The 22,895-nt window shown below is 47.4% G+C and overlaps 1 protein-coding gene across 2 annotated transcripts in view; it reads left to right on the top strand.

The window, feature by feature from the left end:
- Positions 1-22,895, top strand: part of EXOC6B (exocyst complex component 6B) — a 291,776-nt gene that overhangs the window by 156,929 nt on the left and 111,952 nt on the right. For both annotated transcript variants that reach the window (XM_034064717.1, XM_034064716.1), the window contains exons 9-18: positions 2,408-2,491; positions 2,656-2,702; positions 3,919-4,039; positions 7,300-7,371; positions 7,777-7,874; positions 8,869-8,974; positions 10,096-10,205; positions 16,350-16,461; positions 19,888-20,022; positions 21,069-21,248. In XM_034064717.1, the coding sequence (XP_033920608.1) occupies positions 2,408-2,491; positions 2,656-2,702; positions 3,919-4,039; positions 7,300-7,371; positions 7,777-7,874; positions 8,869-8,974; positions 10,096-10,205; positions 16,350-16,461; positions 19,888-20,022; positions 21,069-21,248 (1,065 nt within the window). The remainder of the gene's footprint in view (positions 1-2,407; positions 2,492-2,655; positions 2,703-3,918; positions 4,040-7,299; positions 7,372-7,776; positions 7,875-8,868; positions 8,975-10,095; positions 10,206-16,349; positions 16,462-19,887; positions 20,023-21,068; positions 21,249-22,895) is intronic.

The following is a 22,895-nucleotide window of genomic DNA, read 5'->3' as shown; positions in this document are numbered from 1 at the left end:
ATCAGGGACAAGGTGGGAATGGGACAAGTTGTTTGGTCGTGGTTGTCCTGTGGCATCCCCAAAATGGAGAGGAAGTGGGTGATAGCATCCTGAGAAGCACCAGCTCCCAGGGCTGGAAGAGGAGCTCAGAACATCCTGATTTATGTCTTCTGAAGGGGGCTAAGTCCTTAGCTTGATAAAAACTGTACTAATCCTCCCTGTTCTGGGTCTGACCTGTAGACCCATGTCTACCTTCATTTCATACCTACCAATGTCTGACCTTCATTTCTGGCTCATGGGCCATGGAAACAGGTTTTGGGAGCATTAGGAAGACATCTGACATGGAAATGCTGGTTCCCAAATAGTTTGTGCTTCTGAAAAGCTTTCTTCAAGTGTCAGATTATTTGTAGGTTCAATACCTTGATTGCAGGAAAGGCTTGGATTTACACCCATTCAGATTTGTCCCTTGCCAAGGGGATTTGGACCATGGACGGTTGGATGGATGTGCCCATTCACCCAATGCATCCTCATAGTCGGTTACAATAAAAGGTGGAATTCAGAGACGAAATCCACAGCATAAATCTGCCAAATCCTTGCAATGCATGCACATGGTGGCAAGAGGTATTTTGATGCATTACAGCTCCATTGGGAAGGGCAGCACTGGTGAGAATGCTGCTGGGAACATCAGCAAGGCTGAGATTTCACTTAAGCCTTGAGCTGTCTTGTAGAAGTCAAGGAGCAAGTCAGGCCACAGCTCCTCAAGGGTTCATTGCAGACGTTTCATAAGCATCAGCTGAGGGCATCTGAAGGCTCCTGGTTGTGTAATGCCAAAGTAGCTGCTAGATCTTTAAATTAGCACCAGGTTTTCCTTTATATTCCCTTACTTTTTGTAGCAGGGAAGGTTGGTGCCTTGCTCAGGTGATATTTGTTGTTGCCTGTTGTTTGTTTTCTGCCTTCAGAATGAGATCTTTTGTTTTATTGTCTCGGAACAGTTCAAAGCAAGACCTTGTCCCTTCTCTGAAGTGCTTGTAATCCAGTTTCAGACATAAACCAACACGGGTGTGGAGGAGGGAGGAATAGGCAGGGATGAAACGACAAGGTTTTCCATAGCCTAGGGGACCGGGGCGGTAGGCGGACATCTGAAAGCTGCAGCACGTCGATGGCATTTGAGGATCCTCATGGGTTTGCTGCCTGGGTGGTGATGCTCAGATGTAGCCTGGCTTGGTAAAACAACCACCTACAGATGGAGCTCCTGCAGGAGCAGCTCAGGTCCCTGCTGCAGTGCCCAACATGAGTGGTGATGTCCATGGAGGGAAGAAGCTCAGGAATCTGTCTTATTCTTCCTAACTATATGGACTGGGCTCATAAATTGCTTTAAGGTTAAGGATGCTGTGCTCTGGGGAGACCCCCCTGCAGCCCTGCTCCAGCTCTGGGGCAGCAGCACAAGAGGGACGTGGAGCTGCTGGAGAGAGGCCAGAGGAGGCCATGGAGCTGCTGCGAGGGCTGGAGCAGCTCTGCTCTGGAGCCAGGCTGAGAGAGCTGGGCTGGGGCAGCCTGGACAAGAGAAGGCTCCTGAAGGGGAGAGCCCAGAGCAGCTCCAGTGCCTAAAGGGGCTGCAGGAAAGCTGGAGAGGGGCTTGGGACAAGGGATGTAGGGACAGGCCAAGGGGAATGGCTTGAACCTGCCCAAGAGAGGGGAGACTGAGCTGAGCTCTGAGGCAGAAGCTGTTCCCTGTGAGGGTGCTGAGGCGCTGGCACAGGGTGCCCAGAGAAGCTGTGGCTGCCCCATCCCTGGCAGTGCTCAAGGCCAGGTTGGACACAGGGGCTTGGAGCAGCTGCTCCAGTGGAAGGGGTCCCTGCCTGTGGCAGGGGTTGGAGCTGGATGTGATTTAAGGTCCCTTCCAACCCATACCAAAGCTTTCCATGATTCCATGATTCTCTAACCCATACAAACACATTTTGCTGAAATTCCCTGATGTTTGTGGCTTTGCATCATTCTGCACCCGTGAATCAGTGGAAGAATTTCTGGCACTGTTTGTGCCCTGCTGCTTTTTGCTCACACTAGAAATTGGTTGTTTCAGTGCCCTGGGGTTAAATAACTGATGTTTGTCTGTGTCACGGTCCAGCAGAGAAGCTGGTTGCACATCTCTATGCACCCCATCTGCACAGTGATGCTGGAAAATGGGTAGAGAACAGTTCATCGGATACTGTTACACCTGAACAGCTGTATTTTGGGTTAGTGTTTTCAGTAAAACTCTTTATCTTCTATATTTGGGTGGCATTTTGCAGTGTTGCACAGATATGTTGGAGGAGTATGAGATCTGCATCTGAAACGCAAGATGTTGCAAGTCCACAGTAAATCCAGCACATCCCAAGTTTTTAGTTAATGCAAACTGTTATAACTTCAATGAATTGTTCCTGTTTTCCAGGGTGCTCGAGAAACCTTTGAGAACTACTACAGGAAACAGAGAAGAAAACAAGCCAGATTGGTCCTGCAGCCTCCTTCGAACATGGTACGATGCTCTCCTGCTCCCAGTGCCCATACTTGCTGTACCGGGTAGCAGAGCGGAGCGTTAGTGATCTCTGCGTGTGCTGTTGCTGATGGGATGGTCTCTAATTCATTTCCAGTTGCTCGTGGCCACCTTTGGTTTAATCTTTGCTCTCTTCTTTGTTGCAGCACGAAACGTTAGACGGCTACAGGAAGTATTTTAATCAAATTGTAGGGTAGGTGTTCTTTTTATACATGTCCTTGCTAAATATGTGTGTGCTGTGTTGCTGAGGAGCCCAAAACGAAAGAGAGGAGGGAATGTTGATGTCCTTCAGGCCTTTAAACAGAGCTAAAACCAGGGGGGAAAGGTAGTTTGGGCTTTTAGAGTGTATTTTATAGCACCCATCAACTTTGCTGTGTCACTAGTGGGAGCGTGGAGGAACCTGCCAGCTCTTGTACCAGCGAGGTCATTGCTGGGGATTTGAGGCTAAATAACCTCTATGGACTATGTGCATCTACTTGCCCCACTAATGGGGTGAATGGGCCTCTGCATTAATTATTCTTTCATATTGGATAATTATTCTTTGATTATTTTCCTGGTAAAGGAAGGTGATTTGCAAACCTCTGCTCCTGTGAGCATCTTATTGTGCTCAGATTTGACCAGTGGCTTCCAAAAGCAGCTGAGCTGTCAGGGGAGGCAACCTAAGCCCATTAATCTAGCAGAGATAGGGGATGATGTTGAAATGTCTTCAGCTAACAGTGATAATTTCAACATCTGATTACACCCATCGCAAGTGCAATGTGTGCTCCTCACCTCCTCACCCAGCTCCATGCTTCTGGGCTGAATTTCCCCACCAAAACCCAGCTTAGAGATCTTATCCATTGCTGTTTAAAATGCCCAATGCTCACTCCCTGGAAAATCCAGTTTCTTTTTGGCCAGGCTGTTTGATAACTGGAGATTGGAGTGAACCGATTGCCTTGGAACAGTTGTGAGCATGTGGGGTATCCTGGTGTGAGAGGGTATTTTCCCTACACTTAAAGTAGTTTTCCCTGTGGATAGAGCATTCTTCCCTGCAGTTAACCATTTGTAATGTGCTTGCTGCTGACTGCAGCAGTTTAGTCAGTGGTTCTTGTTGAAGTAATGGGGTGGGGAACTTAGAAAGGGGAGATTCTGCCTTTGTATACACACAGCAGCATTACAAGCAGCAACTGTGGTTTAGGTCACTTTTATAATACAGTGAAACATCATAAAATGTTGTGATGTTAAAAATAGGTGGATAAAGTGTTTAGCATTAACCATATTTAATACACTTACTGCAAATCTGAGCTTGCTCTGGGGATTTGTGGATGTGCAAACGCTGTATATCCCTCGCCTCCAGTGTTTGATGCTCTCTTTGGGTGTCTCAGAACCTGGGACTTCTGATAACAGTGCCATTTTCTCCTCTCTGTTAGGTTTTTTGTAGTTGAAGATCACATCTTGCATACAACGCAGGGCTTGGTAAATAGAGCCTATATTGATGAGCTGTGGGAGATGGCGTTATCAAAAACTATTGCAGCACTAAGAACACATTCAGTAAGTAAAAGCCTCGGGTTGCTCAGCTGTTGCTTGAGTATGAGTTGACATGCTGGAAATACTGCTTTTACAGTGGGATTCTTTGTTTTGCCTCTTTTGCAAAGATCCTGTTTAAAATAACAGTGTGAAGAGTGCTGCTGTTCCATGGAATCCCAGCCTGGTTTGGGATGGAAGGGACCTTAAAGCTCCTCCAGCTCCAACCCCTGCCACGGGCAGGGACCCCTTCCACTGGAGCAGCTGCTCCAAGCCCCTGTGTCCAACCTGGCCTTGAGCACTGCCAGGGATGGGGCAGCCACAGCTTCTCTGGGCACCCTGTGCCAGCGCCTCAGCACCCTCCCAGGGAACAGCTTCTGCCTAAGAGCTCAGCTCAGTCTCCCCTCTCTTGGGCAGGTTCAAGCCATTCCCCTTGGCCTGTCCCTCCAGGCCCTTGTCCCAAGCCCCTCTCCAGCTTTCCTGCAGCCCCTTTAGGCACTGGAGCAGCTCTCAGGTCTCCCCAGAGCACAGCAGAGGGGCAGGATCCCATTCCTGAGCTGCTGCTCAAGCTCTGGGGGTGCAGCCCAGCACACGGGGGGGTTCTGGGCTCAAGCGCTCACTGAAGTTGGGTCATGGGGACCTTTCCCCTTAAGCCTTTTCTGGCTTTCTTTGCCTCTCGATGCTGTGCATTTCTCTGCACCAAATCCTCAGTATTTTGGGTGACTGGAAGGAAAATAGGCAGTGGTTTGCTTTATTTCCCTGTTATTTGGCTGATCACTTTTGGGAAGCACCAGCAGAGGGAGTCGGATTGTGCTGGAAAACTGGGGAGAAAAAGTGTCTATTTGGTGCACTGAAGTACAACCCTTAAAGTTCATGGCAGTGAATGGGCTGCGATCAAATCATTTGTGTGTAAAAGACAATGAATAGATTTTGTATGTTTTAATACTGAAGGAAGTTGGGAAGATTGCTGGTCACTTTGGTATTTCTCTGCTTGAGCAAATCATCCAAAGGCAGTTGCAACAAATACACAGTTTTTTACCCCATTTTGTATGAACTGAGGTGAGGTTGTACTGGTTCAGCTGGGAGCACTGGAATTACCTGAAAACCCTGTTGGTTAATGGGATGAAAAAATCCCATTTGACCAGAAAAGCAAAAGCATTAATGACTGTGCACAAGTGCACTTTCAAATTGCTGGGCCATGTTGTCCAGGAAAAACAAAGTAATACATCCCTGAGATCCCACTGCTGCTCAGGGATGGCAGTGCCATCTGATAGCAAGAGGATGCTGCAGGGTTGTGTCAGTGCGGATCTGTGCCTGCTGTGGTGCAGCATGTGCGTGATGGTACCCAAGTGATAAAGATGTCATAAAATCATAGGCTGGTTTGTGTTGGAAGGGAGCTTAAAGCTGACCCAGTCCCAACCCCTGCCATGAGCAGGGACCCCTTCCACTGGAGCAGCTGCTCCAAGCCCCTGTGTCCAACCTGGCCTTGAGCACTGCCAGGGATGGGGCAGCCACAGCTTCTCTGGGCACCCTGTGCCAGCGCCTCAGCACCCTCCCAGGGAACAGCTTCTGCCTAAGAGCTCAGCTCAGTCTCCCCTTGGGCAGAGCTGGACCAGGATTGCGGGGGGGGGCTCTCCCCAGAGCACTGTAGAGGGGGAGAATCCCCTCCCTTGACCTCTATGTAGCCAGGGAGAGTGTCCCTCTGTGTGGAGACACAAAATGCTGCTTGCTCCAAACCCCACTGAGTTTTGCATTTAGGTGCCCATGACTTTATCTTGGTCACCCACTGGCAGTGTTGCCTGAGAGCTGCTTGGCTTTCCCTGCAGATACGGATTATCCAGGTGTTGGACCATATTGTTGGGATGAGGGAGCATGGAGGCTTCCCAGTGTGCTCGGGCTCCATCCAACACAGCAGTTGTGCTGACTGGAAAGCTGCCTCTTTCCACTGAAGCTTCTCTGTTACAAAAGGGGATAAACACAATGATGTACACCCCTCTAAACCTGTGTTTATTTTCTTTTTAAATGGGGTTTTCTGCTAGGTGAGAGTCACGAGAACAAGCCAGCTCCAAACAGGGTGGTTTTCAGTCTTCCCAGCTTTGTTGCCATGACATGTTGTTTTAAGTGATGCCAAACCTAATGCATGAAATAGCTGCCAGGAGAGGGGTTTTTCAGTCATCATGAAATCATAGAATGCTTTGGGTTGGAAGGGACCTTAAAGATCATCCAGTTCCAACCCCCTGTCATGGGCAGGGAATGTTGAAGTATCACGGTCATCACTTTAAGCGCTGCTCCTGTTTAGAGCAGTGTCATTGGGACTTGAGGGAGGGCTTTCACATTGGTCACCCTGCTTCAGTTCTTCCCATTCAGCCAAACATATCCCTGGCTTTTCTTCCTTGCTGCAGACCGGGACATCTTTTATCACTTCTGATAGCTTTAGGGTGTTATCTTTCTTTCTGACTTTCTTTTTTGGACAGTGAAGTGGAAAATGTGTCTCTTCCAGTCGTTCACGTTGATTAATGGAGTCATTCCTCCTCGAGTTTCCAGTGAGCTTTAAATCTGTTTCTCTTTCCAGCTTATGATCACTGATTCTATATTTGGTTAGACTCTGTCTGAATCCTTACATATTTCAGCATAGAGAGGATGTCTGCTATGTCCAGAGAGCCCACGAAGCCTGTGGGTAACATGGGGTGGCTTTGGGAGGATGATGAGTGCTATTGCTACACTGGGTTATATCTTTAGGGCTTTGAGGAGTGTCCTGACCCGCAATAAATACTGGTGTTGTAGCTCTGAGCATTAATACCTCTGAAATACAGGCAGACAGAGTGGTTTTTCTCAGCCTGAACCACTTAGCATTGAAGCCTTTGCATGGGGCTTGGGGATGCCTTGCTGCGATGCTTCATTACCATCAGACACAACACACTAAATAGTAAATGAGAGGCGCTGCTGTCGTCTTGGCATGACAACGTGCTGATTTGCTTCATCTCCTCTCGCTTCCCCAGCAGCTCCTGGGTAATCTTAGAGACACTTCAGGTATCTCTAGAGCAACCCAAATCCTTATTCATCATGGAGAGCCTCAAGAGCAGTGTGTTATGAGGAGAGATACCCTTATCAGCATGCCTTCCCTTGCCCTGTGCAGCCTTAGGGCATGGGCTAGAGGATAAAAGCTGCTGATCATAAGACTGTGTGGCCTCTGGATTTATTATCACCCCAGTGATAATACAGGAGGGCTGAGGGCAGTATTCTTCCTGCAGTTCAAACCATGTTGTCATTTCTCCCCTTCTTTGCAGTCCTACTGCTCGGACCCAAGCCTGGTGTTAGACTTGAAGAACCTCATCGTCCTCTTTGCAGATACACTGCAGGTACGTGGCTTGATCTTGCTCAACGTTGTGCTGATCATAGATGCTGTCATCAGAGGGGTTCAGTGCCTGATGAGGGCTTGCTGTGGTGGCCTGGCTTCTTTCTTGGCACTGTAGTGCCTGATGGGCAGCCTGGTTCTCCCTGCACATCAGGTGGCTATCCCATAGGCAAGGACCAAGCCTTGACCACCTTGCCAAGTCCTTGTGCCTCTTGCCCACACACAGACCCATAAACTTTGGTCCTCCCACCTTGGTAAATCACTGCCTAAATCCCTTCTGCAGCACCATTCATCTCTGTGGTGGTGGTAGGGGAGAATTTACTCTATGTTGAACAGAGAAATGAATATTCAGCTGCCTGCTTATGACTTTTGCTTACCTGAAGTTGCTCTCTTCCATGACCCACTGTAGGGATACGGCTTCCCAGTGAACCAGCTCTTTGACATGCTGCTGGAGATCCAAGACCAGTATAGTGAAACCCTGCTGAAGAAATGGTCAGGAGTGTTCAGGTAAGGAGCTCTTTAAGGAAGATTTAACAGGAAGATGTAACTTACAGAGCAGTTTTGACTCATAAATAAAGGGAGAGATGAGCAAGCTGCTCTAGTGGAAGGGGTCCCTGACTGTGGCAGGGGGTTGGAACTGGGGGAGCTTTAAGGTCCCTTCCAACCCAAACCATTTGATATGATTTGATTAGTAGCAAGCTCATGCTCAAGTTTTGGGGAACAGTAAGCTTCAACCTGGGCTCTCCTTGGACCAGGGAGAGACAATTTAAAGACAGCTGTAAGGGTCCTGTGTGTGGTGAGATCTGTGCAATAACTTGGTGTAGACCAGAGGTTTTACATCCCAGTGGGATAAGGACCATCAGTAGATGGAAGGATGCAAAAAGCTGTTGTTGCAGCAGCATTTCTGTGCCCCTCACTGCAGCACTGAGCTGTGTGTGTCCTGAGACACACGGTGGCACATCCCTGTGCTGCTGGTGTGGGTATGTCCATGAGCTGAGCAGTTGCTCAGTGGTAGGATATGATGTATTTATTATCCAGGATCCCATGCTGTGCTGTGCAGCCACCAGCTCATCCTGTGATGGTCCTCTAGGAACTCCTGGGAGGATTAAGGCATCTCAGAGTATGGAGCATGGGGAAGAGGTGCTAGAGGACTGTTAAAGGCCTGGTAGCTCAGCATCCACCTTTCTTGATTCAGGCAGGACCGCAGCTCACCTGGGTTTTATCAGGGGCTGCTGCTGAAGCTCCAGTCTGGAGTAAGATCACCACTGAGCTCTGGTTATGGCTTTACACAGCCTGAAGACAGCAAACTAGGAGCTATCAATGAGTTTGGCTGCAGCAAAGACCATTTCAACAGAGATGGGGAGAAGTTTAGACCCAGGGGATTGCATCTTCCACTGACACCTCCTTCTTCAGAGCTTCCCAACTGAGCAGTACATGTGTAGAGCTGTGGCTGGTCTGTCATCGCAGAGCTGCCTTTGTAACTGTGCTTTTCTTTCCTTAGAAACATACTTGATTCAGATAACTACAGCCCCATCCCAGTGACGAATGAAGACGTTTATAAGAAAATAGTTGGACAGTTCCCATTCCAGGATGCAGAGCTTGAAAAGGTAACCTTGAAACAGGGAATGTGTTACGGTGACGCCACTGATGCAGGGAAACCCCGCACCCTTGTTATGTCATTGGGAACTGCAAATGAAAGCATCCAAAAATCCCCAACCAAACCCAAAACCTCAAGCCCCAAACCAAATAAACAACAAAAAAACCCCTAAAACAAGGGAAAAGAGCAAATACACTTTCTGTATGATGTATTTCTGGTGTGGGTGAGGGAAGTGCTTATAGTGATACCTCGTTGGTTTTGTTTTCAACTCAGTGTGCTATTACAGCTGCAGTGGACAACACACTAGAAGTATCTGCTTCCATTAGTATTCCCAGTTTAGGAGCTGTTCTTGACCTTTATTTGCTTTAATCTTATATTAAAAAAAGCCAACAAAATGGTATATCTTGGCTCTTATAGAAATGTATGCTTGAAAAACCTTAATCTCGCCAAATCTGACCTAGCCAATGTCCCTTAAAAGCCTGCTTGGCCTTCTGCTCCACATCTGGCAGCCAGCGAGCTCCAAGCCTGGTGAGCTTAATTAGGACTGGGAGGCTTTTTGATCCAAGTCAAGTATTTAGATTCCAGGAGGTCTGTGTCCTTCCCCCAAAGCTGTATGAGGGGCTCCAGCTTCTTCCTATTACGCCTTGCACCTCCCAGCCCTGTGAGTAAAAGCTGCTTGGAGAAAGCTTTGTGTAGGACATCTGTTTCCTCTTGGCTTTTGGGGTTGTAAGCAAGTGCTCACCTTGGGCAGCAACTGTGGGAGGTGACCAAGGGAAACACCGTGTGCACGGTGGGAGATTGAAGTTAAGTTGTTCTCCAATGGGGGTTTTTCATATGAGTTAAGGAGTTAGGAGAGGGAATGAGGTCCTGTTGGGCTGCAAGTTTCCTTCCAGCCCTGTTTCAGACTCCAAATCCCTTCTGCACCCATGTGCCATTTGTAAGTGATTATCTGGTCTTTCCCTTGGCTGAAGTGTTTATATAATATACAATAAATGCTGGCTTGTTGTTTCATTGCTGGGCTTAGCTAAACACTAGAATTGATTTGGCTGCTTGGAAGATGTTGCTGGAAAGCACTCGTCACTCCTGTTCAGTGTCTGCTCCTCCACTTGAATTCTCTCCTGTATTTTACAGCAACCGTTTCCAAAGAAGTTCCCCTTTTCTGAGTTTGTGCCTAAAGTTTACAATCAGATTAAGGAATTCATCTACGCCTGCCTGAAGTTTTCGGAAGACCTTCATCTGAGGTAGGAGATGAGGGTGGTAGGGGTTGGAACACAGGGGTTTTGTCTGCACTGAAGCATCCCTGGCAGTGTTCAAGGCCAGGTTGAAAGGAGCAACCTGGTTTAGCGGAAGGGTTGGAACTGGATGAGCTTGAAGGTCCTTTCCAACCCAAACCAGTCTGGGATTGTGTGATCTCAAAAGGTTTAAAATAGGAATTCTTTCCTTCAACCCCTCATGCTGCTTTGGATACCTTGTCCAGGCTGGAGGGGCTGTGGTCTCCTCGCAGTGCTGGCATCCTTCATGTACAAAGGGATGGCCAAGACTGCAAAAAGAGCTGCCTCTTGTAGGGAAAGATAGCCCAGGACCACACTGTAGCTTTACAAAAGTGAGGGGACTTGTTCCCTGCAAGATGTTCCTGATTGAGTTGTACTAAATAGATGCATCTGGTTGTCTTAAGAACACTGGTGATGTCCCCTTGTCATTGGGTCAGTGCCTGGTCTAGCATCTGCAACCCCCTGGATGTCCCTTAAGAAGCCCATGGCCAGGAGAGCCCTTGAGGTTTTCATTCACTCTGCTTTAGGGGGTTTGTTCTTCTTGTTTCCCGTGGGAGTTTCTATGCAAATAACCTGATTATTTATTTCTTTTCCTTAAAGCTTACAAAATATTCCTTGTTTTTACCCTCCTTTCTCCATCCTGGGTTGCAGTGATGTTGGTTTTGCCTGTGTGTTTGTGTGTGAGATTGGAAAACAACTCTATGTGCCAGGAACTGCGAGTTGGTGCTTTCTTTTTGCAGCCAGTGATGTCTGCAACTTGGTAGAGGTACATAAATACAAATAAATAGGTAAAGGTGTATGTATATGTATATATATAAAGGTGTATGTAAAAGTATGTATAAAGGTATATAAATACATAAAGGAATATAAATGAATAACATTATTTTCACTGGCAGGAGGGATCCTTCTTCCCCTCTATTCACAGCACTGTGCTAGTGAGAGGTTGGACTACGCCTGGCACATCTCCCTTCCCAGCTTCATGCCCTCGCCATGGCCTGGCACTGGCCATTGCCCCAGTGTATTGTGAAGCCAGGGCAGTGTTCTGGGGCCTGGCCAGATGTTTCCATGCCTCCTTAGGGCTCTTTAGGGTTTGAATTCTCTCCCTTTGTGCAAGGGGTAGTAATTTGGAGAGGCATTTTCTGTCCATCTCCTGCTGTCGCTCATTGGTTGATGTGGAAGCACAGGAGGTTTCTCACCCCCCGTTTCATCTCAGCCTCTCACCCATGGCAGGTTGTTCTCTTTGGTGGCTCCCAAGGCTCTTAACCTGGGGGTCACCATTAAACATCTCGGTTTCTTAAAGCCGACAGCACGGTCCTATTTCACACGGATGCTGGTTTCACCCAACCCCTCCACTGGCACTTCCCTCGTGAGCTTTGTGCTCTTCACCATTACGCAGATGATTGGGTTTGTCAGGGAAGGGAAGAAAAGTGTCCCCTTGGGTCCCTCCTCAGGGGTCCCCTTGGATATGTCATTAAAATTCCTTTCCACATTGGATTTTCCAGCCCTTGTTGAGGAGCAGCCTTGGGCTGGGGGAAGGGAGCCCAGCTCTTGGCTTTCCTAGGCAAACATTTGGAGTATTTCTCTGCAAACCCCTGTTGACACTTTCTTCATTTCACCCTGACAGCTTGAATTAGTTTTTATTAGGAAGCTTGGCTACAAAGCCGGCAGCAAGTTTTCTTTCTCTTCTCTTTCTTTTGCTCCTTTGGTTGTCATTTACCTTGCACCCTGGAGTGATTGGGGTCAGCCTGTCAGTCATGGAGGGCCTGAAGGTCATGACTACTGCTATGGGATACGGGACATCAGCTGTCATTAACCCAGACAGTTCCTTTAAATACTCCGCAGTCTTTTCCTGCAGAGCCTATGGCAGAAAATGCAGCTTGTGTTTTATTCTCTTTTTATAATTACTTGTTTAAAACCAGCTCCTTGTATTTGTTGGAGGGGAACGTTCTCCTTTGTGGTGATCTGCTTGTGACAGTTACTTTGCTTCTCAAGGAGAATTGGGAGCTTGGTGTGCATTTATAAGGGATGCACATTTTTCAGCTCTATTTATTTGAGTAGGAGAAAGAAAACCTTTATATTTTCATCACTTTTGCCTGTGTTAAGAACCATGGATTTAAGTTCACTGAGGAGATGCCTTTTAAAAGTATCCACTCACTGACAGACTTCCAAACTTCCACACCAGTGACGTTTCCCATTTGAAAGATAGGGAATATCTTTGGAAAACAGTGGGGGGGAAGGATGAGATGTCAGCTTGAATATACCAGCCCTTTGGTTGGTTGGTTTTGGAGGTTTGTGCAAAGAAAGCACCAATCCTGGAAGAACTTGGGGTACGTGTTTTAAAGTGATGAATGTAATTTAAGTGCATAAAGTTACTAAAAATAAAATGGCATTAAAAATTAATGGGCTTGAATAGCTACATCAAGGAGTTACTGGTTTGGAAGTATTGATTGGGAAGTCAGCTGTGGGAGAGAGGAGATATATGTAGTTTCTTTGATAGTTCGTGGTACTGCTTTGGTGTTAATAGTGCACTGTGGTTATAGACTATGTGCGTAGGCTCAATACCAACCACACCACTACCAGCTTCTACCAGTTTGAAGCTGATGGGTCAAACTGGCATTGGACATACACAGTGAGCAGCCCACATGGACAATATCTGTGGGTTTTGTTTTCTTCTTGACGTGTATTGAGAACGGAGATCTGACCTGGCTCTTGAACCAAGGCTCAACTCACAATCAAGGGTCAGCATCATACACATCACTGGTACCATCACCCTTTGCTAAGTGGCCCTGGTGGTCTGGGCCCTGGGTCCTGTACTCCTTAGAATCATAGAATAGTCAGGGTTGGAAAGAACCTGAAGATCATCCAGTTCCAACCCCCCTGCCATGGGCAGGGACACTTCACACTAAACCATGGCACCCAAGGCTTCATCCAACCTGGCCTTGAACACTGCCAGGGATGGAGCATTCACAACCTCCCTGGGCAACCCATTCCAGTGCCTCACCACCCTCACAGTAAAGAACTTCTTCCTTATATCCAATCTAAACCTCCCCTATATAAGTTTGAACCAGTTTTCCCTTGTCCTGTCACTACAGTCCCTAATGAAGAGTCCTTCCCCACCATCCCTATAGCCCCCTTCAGATACCAGAAGGCTGCTCTGAGTTCTCCATGAAGCCTTCTCTTCTCCAGGATCTTCAAGCTCCTTGGTTCATGATTTCAGCTGTGAGGGTGCTGGGCAAGGCAAGGGCTAACACCCATTGCTCCTGTGGCCACCCTAACTCACTGGTTCATAGAGAACTTCTCTGAAAGCTCAGTTTGAAGTGCTTTGGAGAAGTAAAAGCAGCCATCAGCACTGGGCAGAGGCAGCATCCTGCTCCTGCCAAGAGTGTGACTGTCTTGGAGCATACACACAGCCAGACAGTAACTGCCTTGTTTAATGTTGATGCCCTGATGACAGGTTGATGTTTGCATTACAAAGAGCAAGCTCTTCCAGCACTACCTATGTGACTGCTGCATTGGTTCAGTGGGAAAACTGATGTCATGGCCACAGTCCCATGGTTTTCATCTCTGTTTTCTTGGTTTCAATCGATGCTGGAAGCTCCAGCTACCAGCTCTGCTTCCAGTCTTGGCCATTCTGCATCTCCACCTTCCTTCGGGACAGGCTGTGTTACTCCCTATGGATTGCATTGCAGGATTTCCCAGGGATAATCCCAAAAGGGATATAGTGCTTGTACAAAGCTGCAACTTTGTGTGTAATTTCCTGCCTATACAGCTATTCCTTGACTCCCTTTGAGTGTGGATCCAGCCCTTTTTGCTCCTCAGCCCCATTCCCTGATTCCCATGCCACTCTGGCAGCATCATCTCCTGTATCACCCCTTTGCTTTGAATCTCCTTGGGTGTCTTTTTTACCATCTGTGGATCATCACAGGGTTAGATTTTATGGGACTTGCTATATTTAACCATGCTATTGTCTGGTGGATGGGACTGGGGATGATCTGGTTCTTCCTGGGGGGTGATGGAGGGCAGGATGGTGCATACACAATATGTTTCTTTTGGTGTTTTCTTTAAGTAAAACCTTATTTGAGAGCCCTACCTATAGTATAAAGAGCAGGAAAATTCATTGGCTGGTTTCTTCTTCCCTCCCATTTTGGTTCGTGTTCTATACTTTAAGAAACCCAAACACATCACCTTGGACCACACATCAAAACCCTGCGAGAAGGAGCCATCTAGGACATGAAGTGGGCTAGCCTGGATTCTTGCTGCCATAGGATGTGCTTCCCTGCTAAGCAGGAGGGGAATAAACTCGAAGGGATCAGGAATGATGATCTGGAAGAGATCCACACTAAGACTTTGGTTGAGGAGATTGAATTTGAGTTATCAGGAGCTGGGTCCTGCTAACCTGGTGGGTCCTGCTCCACATGCATTCAGCTGGGAAGGAGGTGGTGGTCAACCCTTGACAGGCTTGTACCTCCCAGAAGCAGACTTGTAAACCTCAGGGAGAAGGAAGTATTAGAAGAACCTGTTGGGGAGCAGTGTGATGAGCTGCTGTGTGCATGGGGAGTTGGGGTTTTCCTTGGGAAAGCTGCAGCAAGACATGGATTTCTTGGTCTGGAAGAAATACAGGCATCACTTTGCTCAGAGATGGGAGTGGGGAGCAATATTTGCTGCTTCTCCTGGGAGTTTTAGGGATTTGAGTGCAATTCTCATGCAGCAGAACAAGGAAGGTCCTGAAGAACTTCAGAAGTTGAGTTGAATGAAGGATGGGCAGCGTGTGGGGAGGATGAGGATGTCCAGAAGGTTGCTATGGCCACAGTGATTGCATTGGAGAAGGTTTAGTCTTCTTTTACAGAGGTCCAGGGTTTGGTGCAGTGCATCTACTCCAGGTTTAAATAGGCACAGAGATATGGGAGGGTTGAGCTGGACCAAGGCTGGCAGAACCCATCCCTGCATCCAACAGGCATTCCAATACCAGCACCCTCTACCCTTCACACTGGTAAGGGGGGGGGAAGCTGCAAGTTTTGCTTTTGTTTCTCATGTCAATCCCTGCTTTGTAATTTGGGCCATTTGTCAGGTAAAACAGGACAAGGAGTAAAAGGTCATGGGATTGATTTACCCCGAGCCTTAAAGTTAATAACACTGCTCAGCCTTCCAGTTGGGAATTTTCCTTGCCCTCAGCTGCCTGTCACTGCGCTGCTGGAGATAAAGCCCCGTGGTGTCAGGGCTAATGCAGGGCCAATGACAGATCAAAGGAGCCTGTGTTGGGGTGGGTTCCCAAAGCCTCTTTCAGTAAGGAGAGGTTGCACCTTGCTGGTGCGCACGTGGAGGAGCAGCAGAAAGCCAAACCCATAAACTTCAGCAGTGCTGTAGTTGCAACCATCTGGCAAAGAGTTGTTAGAGCTTCCAGTGTGATCTATCATCGAACCCCAGACTGGTTTGGGTTGGAAGGGAGCTTAAAGCTCCTCCAGCTCCAACCCCTGCCACGGGCAGGGACCCCTTCCACTGGAGCAGCTGCTCCAAGCCCCTGTGTCCAACCTGGCCTTGAGCACTGCCAGGGATGGGGCAGCCACAGCTTCTCTGGGCACCCTGTGCCAGCGCCTCAGCACCCTCCCAGGGAACAGCTTCTGCCTCAGAGCTCAGCTCAGTCTCCCCTCTCTTGGGCAGGTTCAAGCCATTCCCCTTGGCCTGTCCCTACAGGCCCTTGTCCCAAGCCCCTCTCCAGCTTTCCTGCAGCCCCTTTAGGCACTGGAGCTGCTCTGGGCTCTCCCCTTCAGGAGCCTTCTTTTACTTAAAATGCTGTGAGAAGGTATTGTTGGGGGTGGGTATTTTGGGGGGGTTAATTTCCTTTTTCCCCCTATTGCACATCTTTCATCCCTTTCCCCTTGTGTGCTGAATGTGCAGAACTCCAGCATTGTGTGCTGGGTCCTGGCTTGGCTGTGTGGGTTAACGCTGACTCTCCAGGCAAGCTGTGCTGGACCAGCCTCTGTAAGGGGCTGAGGGATGTAGACTTAGCTCATTTTAGCCCCTCTTCCTTATGGACACATACAAAAAAAGACCTGAACTGTTGGTGTTTTGGTATATATTAGTATGGTGCAAACCGCTTTGAATTCCACTTTCCAGCTCCACGGAAGTCGATGACATGATCAGAAAATCCACAAACCTGCTGCTGACCCGAACACTGAGCAACTGTTTACAGAACGTCATCAAGAGGAAAAACGTTGGGCTGACGGAGGTAGGACACGGCTTTGAGCTGATCCAGGGTGTCAGAAAGGGGGTTTGGTGCTCAGAACTCCTCACAGCAGCTTTAGAGATGCTGGTGTGGAACCTTGTTCTGAAGTATTTGGTTGGGAAGCACCAATGCAACCACACAGCGTTGCTGTGTGAAGCAAGAACACTTTCTATTGTGGGAAAGAAGATTTTGTGCTATTGCTGTTGGCATTACCCCTCTTTTAAATGAATGGATCATTATACACGTGAATTAAAGTCAGAGGACATCAAGGAGTGCCAAAGAAGAGCCAAGTGGGAGCTGTAACAGGACCCCATCTATAGGTGATGTTTGGAGGCAGTTTCAGCACATAGCTGCAGTGCAAACTCTATATTGGTATTTTCTTTTCACAGCTGATACCTTTTTGTGTGCAAAGTCAGGTTTCTGTGAAGTCTAATGCATGTAAATCATGGCTCTTTGGGAATGTGTGTGGTACCCGGGTGGTTTGATACCTTAGTGGGACCTCTGTGTGCCATTATTAAACAAGTAGATGTTAATACAGCTGCAGTTGTTTAATGGACTGTGATGTAGAAATGTGTCCTGCTCTCTGGACACTCTAAATACCCTGTGGAGGTGAGTTTGGGAGAGTTGAGTGCATTTACAGTGGTATGTATTTACACATGATGCTTCCCCAGCCCTTTATCTCACTGTCTGGAATCTCTCTGCTCCCTGGGGGCAAATTCCTCTTCCTCCTGCTCCTCCCAAGGCTCCATCCACAGAGGAATGCAACATTATCCCTGCACTGTCCATCCCCCAAATGATCCTTTTAACTGCTGTTGCAGTGTGATTGAATGTAGGAAGGGCAAACCCAGTGCCACAGTCCCCTTGCAGCTTCTGCCCAGTTTAGATGGTGTAGATGTTCCTTGGCATCTTCCATGGTGAGTGAAGGTGATGCCTTTCTTTGGGCTGAGAGTGGCTTCTTCAGGTGCTTTAGAGCTGAAGAGGATTTTTGCTAGGAAAGCCTATGGAGCATGACCCAGCTTTCAAGTAAAGGTTTAATATGGCTGGTGATCATCTCTGGATGTCATGTTTTCATCCTCTTATTCCTTACCGCTTAGCAAGGTACCACCAGCTCTCTCCTGGGGTTGCCTCTACCACCATTGTTATTCTAATTTGGTTGATGAAAAACTACTTTGAGCATCTTCATCCCCTCCTGCTTCTTCTTCGTGTAACCATTGACCTGTTTGTCCATATGGAAGCACATGGTGGTGTTCTTCTGAGCTGCTCACATCTTTTCCTCTTATGACGTTGGTGTGACTCTGTGGAGCACAGGAATTAAAGGGCACATTGAAGAATCCCAGAGTGTATGAGCATAGTCCTGGTGTCAGAAGCGGTTGTAGAAGATATTTAAGTATATTTAAGTATATTTAGTATATTTAAGTATATTTAAGTATAACTGGCACTTCCCAGATTTAGTTTCTGTACGAAGTAACACCATCCATATCTGGGTTTTCCAATGTGATTTTCCAAGCAGTGGACAGGGTAATACAAGGCTATGGACTAACCTTCCTGGTCTGTTGTCCTGTTTGAGTTAGTTTTCATTGCTGTGTTTTGTGGGCTAACTCTTAGGCGTGGAGGTTGAAGTTTATTACCAAGTCTGCTCCAAGTGACCCTGGTGTTTTGAATAACCCTGACATCTCTCAACAAAAAAGAGGGAAGAGATGCTCCTATTTTAGTCACTTGAATATCCCATTGTGGAGGTCTTACCATCTGAATTCAAGACAAGATCAGAAGTTCAAGGAGCCAGAGAGGGAGCAGGAAAGCTCATAGCAAGTGGTGGAAGAGAATCAAAGCAGTCAGAGCCTTCAGACTTGATAGTGATCTGGACAACTGAATTGTGATGATCAGTGAAGAGATTTAGGAGACATTTCACACAGCTGGAAATATCCAGTATTTAATTAGCTTTATAGGAGAATATTCCATGATCAGGATGTCAGAGCTATCTGACACCGGGAAACACTTGTTTGAAGGCAAAAACTAATCCTAGGAATTCAGAAATGAGAAGCCCTCTCAGCTATCTGTGTAATGCATTTCATGAGCCAAGTACAAACCAAGAGGAGTTCAAATAGATCATAATTTCATTTATTAATAACAAAATCTGATTGAACTCAAAGAAATGTTAGCTGGGAGGGACCTCTAGAGGTATCTAGCTTGGTATGGAAGTGGGGTCATTGAATCATGTCAACTGTGGCTTTTCCTACCTAGCTTTCAATTCTGATTCAGAGGTCCCACAGCTTCTAAGGACACCCTCTTCCAGTTCTGCACTCCCTTCGTAATGACTCTTTTCCTTCCTAATATCCAAGCTGAACCTCCTAAACTGTGACCATTGCCCTTTCTCATGCCATCCGGCACGAGCAAGAGTTGGGTGCTGTAATCTGTGAGGCATTGCTTCAGTATTTCTGTGCCTGCAGCACTCAAATTGGTGATTAATCCATCTTATTCAGAACATTTGTGAGTGTTTCAAAGTCATTTCTGTAGAGAGGTGACTGCATCCTGCCACACCATACCTATTGCTATGGGAGCAATCGCATTATAGCAGTCTGGAGCATTATAATGCTTTCAGTGTCTGTAAGAGAACTGTTTTGGCCGGGATATCTGAGCTAGATGTTATTTAGAGAGGCTTTGTTAGAGCTGATGTTGCACCTGGAAAACAGTCACAGGAGCCTGCTTGAGAAAAAGGTATCTGCTTAAGGAATTAATGGTGCTTCCAAGTCAGTGATCCTCAGGTGGAAGCCTGGATTGGTTTGCTCTGGGTTGTAAATGTCTGATGACATCTGACTGTAAATGTTGACTGACTTCAGCAGAGGTTTTTACTCTGTAGTCATTACCTTTAATGTCCTGAAATGGCACCATGCAAAGGCAGATGAGATGACAGCATTAAGGAAATGGCAACTAATGGTGGGTATGGGTATGACAACCGAGAACACACCAGGGTGAGACCTGATGCTCACCCTCAGAAGTAAAACCTTGTTGTTTCTTTGTCAAATGCCTCGCTATGATCTTGTTTGATGTCACTCAAGATAGGGGTTACTTGGGGTTCAGCAGCAGCTGGAACACTTGTGATTTGATGTGGCATTTTTGGGCAAGCCTCTTGTATTTGACGTGTGCTGAAGTGAGCACTGATTGACAGCTGAATGTAGGAAAGTCATGATAATAAATAACCTTTTGTGGTATTAGTGTCTGTCATGGGAAATGCTATTCCCCCAAATTATCTTTTATTTAAGCTTCTGATGTTCTTAAAGGAGGAAAGCTTTTGAGCATGTAGAAAAGCTTAATGTATTTGTACAGCAGCAGCTTTTCATGCCAGAAGTTCTTAGATATTGACATCCATTTAAGCTGGCACGTCCCTGGCTTCAGGAGCACAATGACTGAACATCTCTTTTGCCTTTGCAGCTTGTACAGATTATCATAAATACGACCCATTTGGAGAAATCCTGCAAGTTCCTAGAGGAATTCATAACCAATATCACTAATGTACTTCCAGAAACTGTCCACACTACGAAACTCTATGGGACCACAACCTTCAAGGTGAGAAAGCTTCATAGATCCACCCTGGGGAGATGCTGTTGATGTTTGGTTGGAGAGTATCTGCTTTCAAAGCACATGTGGGGATGTGTGGATGTAGGGAGCTAAGCTGAGCTGAGAGGTAGTTTTGTCATATCCTGGGGAGCTGGTGCCATCAGATTAGGTTTGGGGTTTGGTCTTTGGAGCGTAACAGGGATACCAGAGGAGGGACTCTTCATCAGGGGCTGTAGTGGTAGGACAAGGGGTGATGGGTTTAAAGATAAATAGGGAAGATTTAGGTAGTATATAAGGCAGAAGCTGTTCCCTGTGAGGGTGCTGAGGCGCTGGCACAGGGTGCCCAGAGAAGCTGTGGCTGCCCTATCCCTGGCAGTGCTCAAGGCCAGGTTGGACACAGGGGCTTGGAGCAGCTGCTCCAGTGGAAGGGGTCCCTGACCGTGGCAGGGGTTGGAGCTGGATGGGATTTAAGGTCCTTTCCAACCCAAACCACACTGTGATTGTGTTCTATGATTCTATGACTGGGTCAGCTGTGGGGTGTTCACGTTGTGCCTTGTGGAGAGCAGGAGACGGGAGCAGTGCTGAGGATTTAGGTAACAATAGGGAACAAGTTAGGTGGGGTTTGCCCTTAGGATAACTCAGCAGGTGACTAAGGCACCATGTCTCCAGGGAAGTCCATTCACTTTCCCTTTTGGCATCATCTAACTATTTGGCCTAAGGGTGAATTTTCCTATTCTTAATCAGGCAGGCCCTTCTGTACTGCAAACCTACACAGAATGTGGTGGGTCTCAGCCCTTTTTCCTCTTTCATCCTGCACTAGATGCGTCCTCCTGGTCCTCAGGTCGGATCAGTGGCAGACCAACTTGATCTTGCCTCCTACTAACCTGCTAACCATGTCCCACCAGTCTCAGCTAACCTGAGGCTGTAGTGGACATGTAGTTACCTACAGGTGCTCTGTGTTGTGCTGCATTTAGAGACTGGTCCAGTGTCCTGTTACCTGTGTAGGCTTGTTGTTATGGAGACTCCATTCCATGGAATGTTGTCTTGTTTCCCAGGACGCCCGCCATGCTGCTGAGGAGGAGATTTACACCAACCTGAACCAGAAGATAGACCAGTTCTTGCAGCTGGCAGACTACGATTGGATGGCCATGGAGCCGGGCAGCAAGGCCAGTGACTACCTTGTAGACCTCATTGGCTTTCTACGCAGCACGTTTGCGGTGTTCACCCACCTCCCGGTAAGTCACCTCCACCAGTTGGCTTTCATTTTACACCTGAGGAACATCTGATGGTGCTGTTGAAACCAGTGGTTGCTCCAGCTTAGTGGAGTGGGATGGAAATGGGGCCTTGGACTGTCAAGTGTTAGGAAATAACAAGTTATAAGAGGGGAGACTGAGCTGAGCTCTTAGGCAGAAGCTCTTCCCTGGGAGGGTGCTGAGGTGCTGGCACAGGGTGCCCAGAGAAGCTGTGGCTGCCCCATCCCTGGCAGTGCTCAAGGCCAGGTTGGACACAGGGGCTTGGAGCAGCTGCTCCAGTGGAAGGGGTCCCTGCCCGTGGCAGGGATTGGAGCTGGATGGGATTTAAGGTCCCTTCCATCACAAACCATCATATGATTCTGTATAACCCATGCGTTACCAGAAGCTGGTCTTCAGTGAGAGTCTCCCCAGGTATTTTCAAGTCTACTTACACATGAAAGAGGCAAATACCACGGTCCACCATGTAGAAGGAAGACCATAATTCACCAGCCACCTATATTTTAGGTACGTTAACTCAGATTGATGGATGTTCAAGATCTTTTTCAAGACATGCCAGTGTATGGGTGTCTATTGAACTGCAGATACACTTCCAAATGTTTGTCAAGTCACTGGATGCCTTACATCAAAATGTTGCTCTTTGGAAGGCAGCATATGTTTCTTTCTTTTCTCTGCTGTCTAAAATAGGCCTGTGTTTATGCTGTTATTGCGATCAAAAATGTATTTTATGTTGCTTTATTGCAGTTGGCTGAGTAGTGTCCCATTGAATAGGAAAAATATAACCATCAGGGAGTTTCATTTTTTGCTCAAAGAGCTTTTTTTCCCCCTTTTAAATAGGATTTGTTGGGAGCTGTCTGGATATATACTTACAGAGTATCTTCAGTTGTCAGGTATTTTGTAACAGCAAATCCACTGAGCACTATATTTGTCCTAAAAGCCATTTCAGCTCTTTCTTCCTTCCTTGACTGTTATTTATTTGGTGTTACTGGGTGCCCAGGGCTATAGTGCACCAGCACACACTGGGCATCTCTCATGAGCTTGGATATAAACAGGAAAAAAGACTAATAATACACAATGGTGGGTTTCTTCACTGCATTCTGCTTGTTTATACCACTGCGATTGCTCTACTGGAAGGATGTTCCACCCCTTCAGAGCAGTATTAGGATGTGTTACAGCCCCAAAGCTGTGCAGCCCTCTATAGCTCATGTCTTTATCATGGTTTGGGTTGGAAGGGAGGTTAAATCCCATCCAGTTCAAACCCCTGTCACAGGCAGGGACCCCTTCCACTGGAGCAGCTGCTCCAAGCCCCTGTGTCCAACCTGGCCTTGAGCACTTCCAGGGATGGGGCAGCCACAGCTTCTCTGGGCACCCTGTGCCAGCGCCTCAGCACCCTCCCAGGGAACAGCTTCTGCCTAAGAGCTCAGCTCAGTCTCCCCTCTCTTGGGCAGGTTCAAGCCATTCACCCTGGTCCTGTCTCTCCATGTCCTATCACTACATGTCTCATATGGCTGTCTCTATCAGCAAGATTTGGTAGCAATATGGAAATAGGTTTTATTTGCTATGGATGGAGAAGCCACCAAGAGAGAAATGAAGGAGTTTTCTTGGTGCTCTATTGCCAGAGTTGGTGAGGAG

Source organism: Melopsittacus undulatus, chromosome 7 (assembly GCF_012275295.1).
Source record: "Melopsittacus undulatus isolate bMelUnd1 chromosome 7, bMelUnd1.mat.Z, whole genome shotgun sequence".
NCBI lineage: Eukaryota > Metazoa > Chordata > Aves > Psittaciformes > Psittaculidae > Melopsittacus > Melopsittacus undulatus.
This window is presented reverse-complemented; position numbering and strand designations above follow the sequence as displayed.